The sequence below is a fragment of the Sinocyclocheilus grahami genome, unplaced genomic scaffold (genome assembly GCF_001515645.1).
Source record: "Sinocyclocheilus grahami isolate Dianchi unplaced genomic scaffold, SAMN03320097.WGS_v1.1 scaffold841.1, whole genome shotgun sequence".
Classification (NCBI taxonomy): Eukaryota; Metazoa; Chordata; class Actinopteri; order Cypriniformes; family Cyprinidae; genus Sinocyclocheilus; species Sinocyclocheilus grahami.
This window is the reverse complement of record NW_015506020.1, coordinates 1,959-13,818: the sequence shown is the minus strand read 5'-3', so window position 1 is coordinate 13,818 and position 11,860 is coordinate 1,959. Positions and strand designations below refer to the sequence as shown.

The 11,860-nt window shown below is 40.6% G+C and overlaps 1 protein-coding gene across 1 annotated transcript; it reads left to right on the top strand.

Moving 5' to 3' along the window:
- Positions 1–704: 704 nt before the first annotated feature.
- On the top strand, positions 705–11,860 carry LOC107562804 (heterogeneous nuclear ribonucleoprotein L-like; the record flags this gene model as incomplete). Its single annotated transcript, XM_016247528.1, has 14 exons — positions 705–833; positions 1,324–1,442; positions 1,538–1,775; positions 1,895–1,980; positions 2,991–3,087; positions 3,553–3,625; positions 7,778–7,810; positions 8,549–8,617; positions 8,853–9,109; positions 9,195–9,316; positions 10,399–10,600; positions 10,687–10,744; positions 10,908–11,012; positions 11,847–11,860. Coding segments are annotated over exons 1-14 (1,560 nt in total), but the record flags the coding sequence as incomplete, so codon positions are not given.

Below are 11,860 nucleotides of genomic sequence, written 5' to 3'. Positions count from 1 at the left end.
CTGAAGTGAAGTCTATGAACAGCATTCTGACGTATGAGTCTTTTTTGTCCAGGTGTGTGAGTGCTGAGTGGAGGGTAGTGGCGATGGCGTCATCGGTCGAGCGTTTGGACCGATATACAAACTGGAAGGGGTCCAAGGAGGAAGGGAGGGCAGACTTGATGTGTTGCATGACTAGCCGTTCAAAGATAAGCATGTGTCAAAAGGGAGAAAAAAAAGTTTGGCAAAAGGCGGGATCGAACCCGGGTCGATCGCGTCAAAAAGCCAAGGACACGCACTTATCCATCTGCGCCGCTGGAGCTAATGTTTTACAATTTAATATTATATTATGCATTTATATTGCAACGAACAAATCTGAATTAACATATATAATATATATATATATGTTTTTGCTGAGATTTGACAATTTTGCATCACGCAATGTCATCACAACAACTTTTAGCAACAAATCAACCTTCCTTTAGCAACTCTTGCCTCAGTGTTTAACGCCCCACCGTTTCCGTTTAAAAACGTTATGCACCGTTTTGTCTGGGCTGAACGCAGGCCTGTTCTAAATGACTACTGCAGTGTCCAATCATTGACCTCCGCGTGGTGCCTCGCTGTTTTTATTGGACTACAGTGGTGATTGACAGTTCCCGTCCGCCAGTAATATCGCCGGTTCTTCTCCGGAAGGCGTCACCCCCGCCGGTCCCATTTTCTGTAGTTTTCGGCCATTTCATTTTGATGCGCGTGAATCGTAACGGGACAACATGGCGACGCAGACGGCCCGCTACTACAGCGAAAGCGGCAGAGCAACGAAACGCCAGAAAACGGAAAACGAGGGGGGAATGGCGACCGTAAGACACACCTTTGCTTACACACTATCAGTTATTTTATTACGGACTTTATATGACTTCTCTTTAGCTAGCTAGCTGGCTAAAATAGCACTAACGTTAGTTAGCGAACAAGCTAACCAAACAATTGAGCTACAACGCACTGCTTTTTCTGCACCAAAAGCATGACAAAAACACAAATATGAAACCATAAAATGATTATGTAGCGAATGTTTGATGTGTTAGTAAGAAATGCTTGTATTTTGCACGCCACATATATTCTGAAAAGCTGCTGAATGAATGGGTAATGCCGCGTGGAACCGTAAACACATGAATTGTGCGTTATTAATCACAACGAGCGGGAAAAATATAACGTACATGACAATTAATACATATACATTTATAGATACACGGTAAGGACAGTATACACCGCGTGTTACACACAAATTGCAATGTTTGTATTTAGAATATTTTTCTTGTTATAAGTTATGAATACTTATTATGTATTTCATAGGAGGACTATGTTGATCCGCACAAGACCCTCCCCTCTCTTGTGGTGCATGTCCGAGGTTTAGTGGACGGAGTTTTGGAGGCCGACATCGTTGAAGCCCTGCAAGAGTTTGGAACCATCAGGTAACTTGTGCTACGTCTCCGTCGGTTGTGCCATACTGTAATTCTGCCTGTAGTGAAATGCATTGAGGATCACATCTCTCCATCTCTCTCTGCAGCTATGTTGTACTCATGCCTAAGAAGCGTCAAGCCCTTGTTGAATATGAAGATATGAATGGGTCTTGCAATGCTGTTACTTACGCCAACGACAACCAGATCTACATCGCCGGACATCCTGCGTTTGTAAACTACTCTACCAGCCAGAAGATATCCCGGCCGGGTGACCCAGATGATTCCCGCAGTGTTAATACTGTTTTGCTACTCACAATCATGAACCCAATTTATCCTGTTACCACGGTAATGCCCACATCCACTGTGTAATATCATTGATGCTTTTATTATACAAAATGAGATTCTGATGAAATCCGAGAGCTCTCTGACCCTCCATAGACACTAAAGTTCTTGTTGTTCTGCAGGATGTTCTCTATACTATTTGCAACAACTGTGGTCCTGTTCAAAGAATCGTCATCTTTCGGAAGAATGGTGTCCAGGCCATGGTGGAATATCCTTTACTGTTTCAGACTGCAGATCAAAGCTGTTTGGTAGATTCTGCTAGCTGTAATTTGTGTTCACGAGTCATTACGCTCTTGTCGGTTAAGTCCACTTCTCGCATGTGGACTATGAATGTCTTGCCAGCTTTGTAAGGAAGTTTCTGTCCAAACCAATTAACTTAAAGGGATAGTTCACCCAAAAATGCAAATAATATCATTCATTACTCAGCCTCATGTCGTTCCAAACCCGTAAGACCTTCGTTCATCTTCGGAACACACATTAAGATATTTTTGTTGAAATCCGAGAGCTCTCTGACCCTCCATAGACAGCAAGGAAAACTACCACGATCAAGGCACAGAAAGCTAGTAAAGACATTATTGAAATAGTCCATGTGACGTCAGGGGTTCAACCTTAATTTTACAAAGTTACAAGAGTACTTTTTGTGCGAAAAGAAAACTGAAATAACAACTTTATTCAACAATTCTTCTCCTTCGCGTCACCTTGGGGCACCATTTTGGAGAGTATCACGACGCGTGCGTGGGATTTTTCCTGACATGTAAACAACGAATGCGCCTGGTGCAGCTGACGTTAAATACGCCTGGTTTACACTTAAAGGAGAGCATGCGCATGTGTCGTGATACTCTCCAAAATGGTGCCCTAGGGAGAGAAAAAAGTACTCTCGTAGCTTCATAAAATGATGGTTGAACCACTGATGTCACACGGACTATTTCTATAATGTCTTGATTACCTTTCTGTACCTTGATCGGGGTAGGACCCTTGCTGTCTATGGAGGATCAGAGAGCTCTCGGATTTCTGCAGAAATATCTTAATCTGTGTTCCGAAGATGAACAAAGGGCTTACATGTTTGGAATGACTTGAGGGTGAGTAATTAATGACAGAATTTTCATTTTTGGGTGAACTAACCCTTTAAAGTATGTTGCCTTCCATGAATACTTTAAATAATAACCTCTGTAGTCAGGGAACACAAGATTACCTTTGTTTTTCTTTAATTCCTCACACATTTGATTCAGTTCAGAGTTCCCAAAGGGCCAAGGCCTCACTCAATGGGGCTGATATATACTCTGGCTGTTGCACGCTAAAGATCGAGTATGCCAAGGTGAGGTTCATCTAAATTTTATGGGTGATTAATGCTACAATAATTCACTCATTATTTTTCAGACATTTGACAATACTCTGTGCATTTTCTGAATGGCTTCAAAATGTGGTTTTAGAGGAACCATTTATTTTGTAAAAATAATTTTTAATTGTAAAAAATGTATAGCCTGAATGCACTGTAAGTCGCTTTGGATAAAAGCGTCTGCTAAATGCATAAATTATTAAATTAAATAATTATTATAATTTATTTTGTAACCAGTAAGCAAGAAGTAAAAAATGAGTAAAAAAACCTAAAAGCTTAATTAATCAATGCACCAATATATAATAATAAACATACTAATGCATAATAATGAAATTATATTTATTGACATTTACCCACATATTTTAAGTAAATACTCTTATCACCCAGCCCTACTCAAGCTGGTAGAACTATATTTTTTATTTAATTTACTTTTTTTACTCTTAGCCAACACGCCTTAATGTGTTCAAGAATGACCAGGACACATGGGACTACACCAATCCGAACCTGAGCAGCCAAGGTACCGTTTACTCTACATCTGCGCTGACATTTCTCTGCGCCCTTACTGCCACTGTGGGGAAAATAAGTGGGTGGGATTGGGACGTCTTAGAATCGCAGCAATGAATCCGCTGTTTCACCTCCCCTGTGCAGAGTGTTAGGCATACCATCGTCTACACCACGTTTTCTATGTTTTCGTGACTCTCTGAGGGGAAGGTAAAGCCGTATCCCTGTGGTCTTCAGAAAATGTTTAGAATGTTTTCCTGCCGATATCTCACAAGCTTCCTTTTCCAGCAAAGCCTGTTACATGACAGTAGTGTGAGGGGCAAGTGGCTTACTGGGTTGGCACCATAGAGGTAGATTATCAGACACCTTTTACGATTAACATGAAACTACGTTTGCAACCCATTTTACTTTTCCAGGTGAAGTCATATTTAAGAAAAAAACTGGAGGGGGGCTTGATTTAGTCTATTGGGAATTTATTAGACTGAAAAAAGTGTTTGAAAAATAATAGGGCTTGATGATGAATGTCTTTTTTGAGCAGTGCTATATTGTGATATGTTGTTCTTTGGAATAACATGCATTGATTAATTGGCCGCCAATGGTGTGCCCAAAGAAATTCCTGTTGCGAACTAATTGCAGGTCAACGAACCAATGATCTTTTGAACAAGATGTTCTTTGGTGCTGGCCATTTGCCCCTCACATTCATGCGGTACATTTTAGAGACCAAAACGAAAGCACAGAACTTTCCAGAATATCAAGTGCAACAACAGAACACTTAATACATCTGGACACTGGGGGACATTTCCTAGATTTCACTGGAGACACAAGTGCCTCAGATTTCCACCACTGCACCAGTCATCAAACTGCCTCCTATACCTGTGAGAATATTTCTCCAGAAGGACAAACACTCATTTTACTTTTGTGAAACTGCAAGGCGTCCTGACAAACACCTGATAGCGCAACATTTAGCACTCATCACCTCCTACAGAAATGACACTGCCAGCGAAGACATTGAAGGATTTGGGGTTGTCGGTGCAAGTAGTTATGGCTCCCACACCCATTCAACTTTCTCCCGTTGTTTCTTACGGGTCAAGAGCAAGACACACTCCACTGTGACACACCACCTTATCCTCACTGCTAACAAGGGATGATTTTGACACGCATCCTCAAGTGACACCGCAACACAATGCAAACAGACCTCTTCTCTTCATTCATGTCAAACTGCTGATGTCCACAGCCTTCTCTGAACCTGTCTGTCTTTTCTGGGGTACGTCGTCTTTCTCTCTCGCCATGCCGATCGTTACAACACAAACCCAGACACCTACAAATCGACATGCCTGACTCTTCACTCGTCAACAGCTGATGACACTAAACCACTCGAGACATCGAAGACACTGCAGACATTTTGACAAGCAGACGCACTGACATGCAGACAGCCGACACATCAAGTTTTTTTTTTTTTACTCCGTTAAGCCCTGACATTCTGCCCTGGAGGCTGGTGTTTCAGATACGCTCTCTTTCCCCAACATGTCCTCTAGTCCTTCCCTTTCACGATAACTCCTCTCTCTTTCTGTCAATATGTGACATATTTTCCCTTTTTTTCCAGTCGTTGACTACTGTGTAACACCTTCCGTATGATGCAGGTTGGCTTTGTGTCTCTAGTGGAAGTACCAGTCAGTCTGAATTGGGCATAAATTGCTCCAGCTTTTCAACCACCATGGGAAAGACAGGCATTGAAATGAAAATACGGCGTGTGTGCTGGCATCAGTGGAGCATTGAAACCCATCTGAAACAAGGAAGAGTATTTGGGAAATCAGTGGAATGGACTGGTGGGGGGAAGAAATGGAAAGTTCTTAAGTGCGATATGGAGGGCGATGCCATGAAGACGCTCAACGGTGGCTAATTTACGGCATGTTCTACTTGCCCCATCCTTCAACCCCCAACCCTTGCGTTTGTACTGTAAGTAACCCCAAGCTTCTGTTGTCTTGGAGTGATACGCTTCTAGTCTAATGTTTCATGGGGGTGTTTGACGAAATGTTTGACTAACTTGATATTTTCCTCTCCAGTTGAGTGTTGTTGTGTGTTTTTGTCTTCCTCATTGGGCTACCAATTGATGTAGATCAGCAAGGTGCATTAAAATGTGTATTGCTGGGATGGGTTGTTCTTCTGTGAGCAACATTATTATACTTGTGATCTTCAGAGATGTTTTGCGTGATTAGTACCCCTTTTCCACCGACAGGGCACTAGTTCCCATCCCTGGCACCATTTTGTGTGTTTACACTAATTAAATGGCCCGCTATGCCACTAAAGCCCAAAATATACTTGAGTTTTATGCATTCACTAGAGTGTGCGTACAGTGTTCAGTGTGAATTTCTTCATCACCGTAATAGTGTATGTGTGTATAGCTTTTCTAACCATGCATATGTTAAAGGGTTAGTTCAGCCAAAAATTAAAATTAGCTCATAAATTACTCACCCTCGAGGCATATTAGGTGTATATGACTTTCTTCTTTCAGACAAATCCAGTCGGAGTTATATTCAAAATTGTCTTTGATCTTTCAAGCTGTTTAATGGTAGTCAGTGGGTGTTACGGTGCTTCAGTTCAAAAAGTTAAATAAAAAGCGCCCATCCATAAAAAATAAAAAAAAAGTGTCTCACGGCTCCGGGGGGTGAACAAAGGCCTCCTGTAGTGAATCGATGCATTTTTGTAAGAAAAATATCCATATTCAAAACATAATCACTTTAATCTAGCTTGCGCCAACAGTTGTACACGGAAGCAGTTCCGGGAGCATCATGTATGAGTTCAGCGTTGCGCATGTGCCGGTGAGTCTCGTGAAAACCAACGTTTGTTAACAGGAGCAAAGGAAGCAAAGTTTCCTTACTTTAGCAAAGGAAAACCAGTCTCCTGTTGTCTTATATCAAAATCCTCTGACAATGTTCTTTACAAATCCTCGTTTTGTACCTCTAGTTAGTGACCGTCCTTGCGCTTACGCGTTCGTCACTGCTGAGCGGCGCATGCGCAACACCGACCTCATACGTCATCCGCCCGGAGCTGCTTCCGTGTACAACAGTGAGCGCAAGCTAGATTAAATTGATTATTACGTTTTAAATATGGTTATTTTTCTTACAAAAATGCACAGATTCGCCACAGAAGGACTTCCTTCACCCCCCGGAGCCATTTGAGACACTTTTTTTTTTTTATGGATGGGTGCTTTTTATTTCACTTCTTTTGGACTGATGCACTGCAACACCCGCTGAGTGCCATTAAACCGCTTGAAAGATCAAGACAATTTTGAATATAACTCCGACTGGATTTGTCTGCCTTGAGGGTGATTAATTTATGGGCTAATTTTCATTTTTGGGTGAACTAACCCTTTAAGTTCTCATATGCGGCAAACATTTTTGCATTTAATAGTTGCTCCACAAGGTGGCAACACTGTTTTGTAATCCCGAAAAAAAAAAGAAAGAAATGGATGCGATGGAACAACAATCTACAGCAAATGCAAGCAACAGTATACAGCTGTGTTGACAAGTACAAAGACATTTTATCGGTCATAAATTCTGAAGAGAGAAATTTCGTAGACAAAGGACCGTGATGAAACTTTACTGTGCGATTGCCCATGCTGTCAAATGGAGTATACTTTGAAACGCTGTGTTTGGCTGTACGCATACACTGAGCTTTCGCTTTAAAGCTGAAGTATTCTTTGGGCTTAGAATCATTGGTTGAGGGATGAGATAATGTCCGTACCATGTAAAAGTTTTCAAAACGGCTAATCAGTCTGTCTAATGTAAAACAGAACTAGATTGCACAAACAAAATTATCACGTTTCTAAATTTCCCGAGCTGCCCAACTACTTCAATTTTTTTTATATAATTAAATAAGCTTTTGGCAATTACATCAATGCTAGCTTGTATTGTACCATATTAGTTTGCGGTGAAGTGATCTAGTCAGTAAAAATGTGAGTCCATTTTGAGACCCAGCTGAACACAATCACCAGCACCATTTTGGTGGTAAAGGGGGTTTAGGAGAAGAGAGGCCTGCCATCATTTTCAGTTGCGTCTTTTGTAAATAGCAATGTTAATAAAGGCATGGTGCCCTAAGCATTTAAGATCCTAAATAGAGTAAGAAACCTGTTGTGAGATTGATGTTTGCACTGTGTGTACCTGAACAGGTGCAGATGCTGATGGCAATGGGGGCAATCAAGGTGTGTGTCTGCAGTAGACATTCTGTCCTCCCCCACCCACACACTCCCAAACATAATATATGACATAATTACAGGTTGTTCGGGGCCGGTACACCCCCAAAAGAAAGCCTGTATGTTTATTAGCCAGCTGGCTGTGATAGACAGGTTTGTAAGTGGTAATTTCATAGGTCAGTCTCACGAAACCTGACGTAACATGACATTTCACTCTGAAATTAAAAGAATGAATCTCATTTTAAATAAAGAAAATGAACCCTGTAATTATCATTAATATAAACATCCCCACCTCAATTACAAGTCTCATTACTGTAATTCAAAGACTATACTGCTGTAAATGTATCGTAGTATTTTTAAGCCCCATTGCAGTATTTTTATACAAAAGGACTAAAGATCTTCAGACATTATGATGATGACAGTTTAAGGAGAAAATGGGCTTGATTTGTCATGAAAATGTTACCATACAAAATTCAGTGATTTAAAAGTAGGCTTCATTTTCTTTACGCAAATGTACCTGTTTTTTTGGGGGTAAAATGTAACCCTAATATTATCGGCCCTTTTTTTCTGGTATCTTATGTGTCCCCTTCTCTGCTGAACTGAAAGCTCATGCCAATCACATTAACATTCACAAAGTCAGTGTCCTGTCGCCTCAGCGGACTCATCTTTCCCTCTCTCTCTTGTCCTCTCTCTTTTTGGCCCCTCCCCCTTTCCTATCTTGGCCCTCTTCCTTCTCTCGCCTCTCAGATATGAACGCCAACCCCAACAAGCGCCAGAGGCAGCCGGCTCTGCTGGGAGACCACCCTCCAGAGTATGGTAAGGCTTGCAGGGGCACACGCGTTAACACATTTGCCTCATTTGCTCGCAAACAGGGGAGTGAATGTTAAAACGACAACAAATTGGGGTGCTTTTATCACAGTGGCAGCAAGATGGTCCTGTGTTGACGTTAAAACTTAAACTGAAGTGAAGGGTGTGTAAAATGTTTGTTTACCCCTATCCTGCCCACAACGCCCACCCCAACGCGGTCCGTTTGTCGTTTGTGTATTCTCAGGAGGTTATCACGGATACCAAGACGAGAGCTACAGCGGATCCTATGAAGGCCGACGGATGGGGCCGCCCATGGGTGGTCCAAGGCGTGGTGGAACCAGTCAGCGTTACGGTGCACAATACGGCCCCCCACCTCCGCCCCCCGGTGAATATGGCGCACATGCAGACTCACCAGTGATCATGGTGTATGGCCTGGATCCCTCAAAAATAAATGCAGACAGGGTCTTCAACATCTTCTGCCTGTATGGAAATGTGGAACGGGTATGTAGAATGGCGAAAAGTAAGTTGGGTACCGCCAAAATGCACACAACTTTATCTGAAATCCACTTTTCCCCTTTTAATGTAGGTGAAATTCATGAAGAGCAAGCCTGGAGCTGCTATGGTGGAGATGGGGGACTGCTATGCTGTGGATCGTGCCATCTCACATCTCAACAACAACTTCCTGTTCAATCAGAAGCTCAATGTTTGGTAATTGTTGCAATCGTTCCAATTGGAGTTTTTTAAAATTTTGTAATAATAGCAGCCTGATTGTCCGTGATTCATTACATAGTGTTTAATAGAAGAAAATAAGATTCTGATATTTTGAATATATTTGTGACAGGTTTGCTATATATTGTTTAATCATTAACTCTTTCCCCGCCATTGACGAGTTATCTCGTCTTTTACAAGAAAACGCTTCCCCGCCAAAACCTTGTTTTTATGGCTTTTCGTGTTTTCAGTGTTATAACCTCGGGGGTGCTATTACACATCTTCTGAACGAGGACTAAACCTTCCGAACAAAAACACACGTGAACAGGACGGAGAAACGAGCGATCTCTTAAGTAAACAGATGCATATGAAAAATAATGCGATCATCAGCAATAGACAGCATATAAATGAAAACTGCATAATGTTACAGAGTAAAATGTTGATCCAGGAAGTGGTATATGTCTGAGCAAGCTTTGGAGGTATTGATGGAAGCGATTTATGCTTTGATAATTGTACTGAATATTATCCAGATGTAGTTTTTGAAGAAAATTCGATTTTCTCACCTTTTTGCTCAAAATTATGCATTTTTTTATGAAACCTACCTATATTCAAGTGTTGATAAAAAAAAGAATGCTTTAAGCTAGAATTAAACAGATTTTTTTGTTTGTTTAAAAGTAGAGGCTCTGATCTTTATTTTGGTGTATTGCATTTTCAAATATTCATACAGCAAAAAATACTGGAGGCCATCAACTCTGAGTGAAAATCATCAAAATCGCTGGCAGTGGCTGGCAACTTTTTTCAGAAATGCTGGCGGGGAAAGAGTTAAAGGCATTAAAAATGCTATCATTGTGTTAAAATACTTAGTTTTGTCTAATTATTTTCGTTGAGATTTTTTTTAACACTACAGTAAAAGAATTTGAATGAAATCAAAGTGTTAAAACAGTTTTGTCTAATTATTTACGTAAAAAAATGAGAATAAGAATTCGAAGGGAATCAGTAAAATGCGAATTTAATTAATTTGTTAAAATATGACTCCATGTGTGTACATACGGTTTGATCAGTTGTTTTCTTCATTGTGTCAGTGTGTCTAAGCAGCAGGCCATCATGCCCGGTCAGTCCTATGAGCTGGAAGACGGGACCAGCAGCTTCAAAGACTTTCACGGGAGCAGAAATAACCGTTTCTCCTCTCCAGAGCAGGCAGCAAAGAACCGCATTCAGCATCCCAGCAACGTCCTACACTTCTTCAACGCAGCACCCGAGGCTTCACCAGACTCCTTTACCAGGGTCAGTTCACATTACAGGAAGTCAGGACCTTTCTTGTCACATAATGTTATTCGATGTGTACATTTACAACCTTCATCTGTTTTCAGGTCTGTGAAGAACTTGGGGTAAAGAGCCCTTCCAATGTCAAACTTTTTGCAGCTAAAGGTGTGTGAAAACGTACTGTCTTTAACTGATGTGTGGTAAATAACGGCATAGAAAGCCAAACTCAGCATGAAATAATTTAAAGTGTGCCCTATTAACTGGTAATGTCATCCATACTCCTTCATTATTGTAATGTGTCCAGTGCCTCTTTTTCTTTAATGAATAGGTTCCACATCAGAGAGGAGTTCGTCAGGGCTTCTGGACTGGGAGTCTGTTAATGACGCCATGGAAGCTCTTGCTATGATGAACCATTACCAGATGAAAAACCCCAGTAAGTGACTTCATCATCTGTTTTAGATTTTGTTGACATTAATTGGTTGTGTCAGGGTTTCCAACAAAATTAAAGTGAATTTAATAAATAAAAAGGTATGCATGTATGTATTTGGCTGCTAGGGGTGGGCAATATGACCCAAATTTTGCTAGTTAAATTTCATGGTATGAGAAATTGATATCACTGTAACTATATATATATATATATATTAGTTATTTTAATTTTGTCATTAAAAATAAGAACAAAAGCAATTTACAAATACAATAGAACAAAGATACTAATGAAACATTTTTCAGATACAGTAGGTTTTATTCAGTGTGATGTAAGAAATAATATAGAAGTTGAATAATCAAGTGTAAACCTAAAACGCTGTATAGTCTTCACTGTATGAATCACATATAAATTGATTCTTATTAAAGATACAAATTTAGTCGAGCAGTGAGTGATTTTTCTCATTTTTTTGTTGTTTGATTAATATTCACGACACAGACAGCAGCATTTAAATTAGGCTGCTGTCCCTTTTAAGACCGAATGCACTGATCCAATATACAGAGAAATGTTTTTTACCCAGCTGTTTACTTTTACTTAAGACATAACCTACTGTGTTCACGTGAAGACTGCACATTTTGACATCTGTGTCTATTTGCCCGTTCAAACACAAGCTGCAAAAGAGAACTGAATTCGTGATGACGTGATGTCAAATACGCCATTTTACTGGACAGTTGTAATTTGCAACAGTAATGTGTATATCTCTGTTCTTACTTTTCCCAGCGCACACAGCTTTAATGCTAGAAAATGTGGATTTATCCTTTGCTTTTCTGTTTCTCTCTGCAGGTGGCCCATACCCA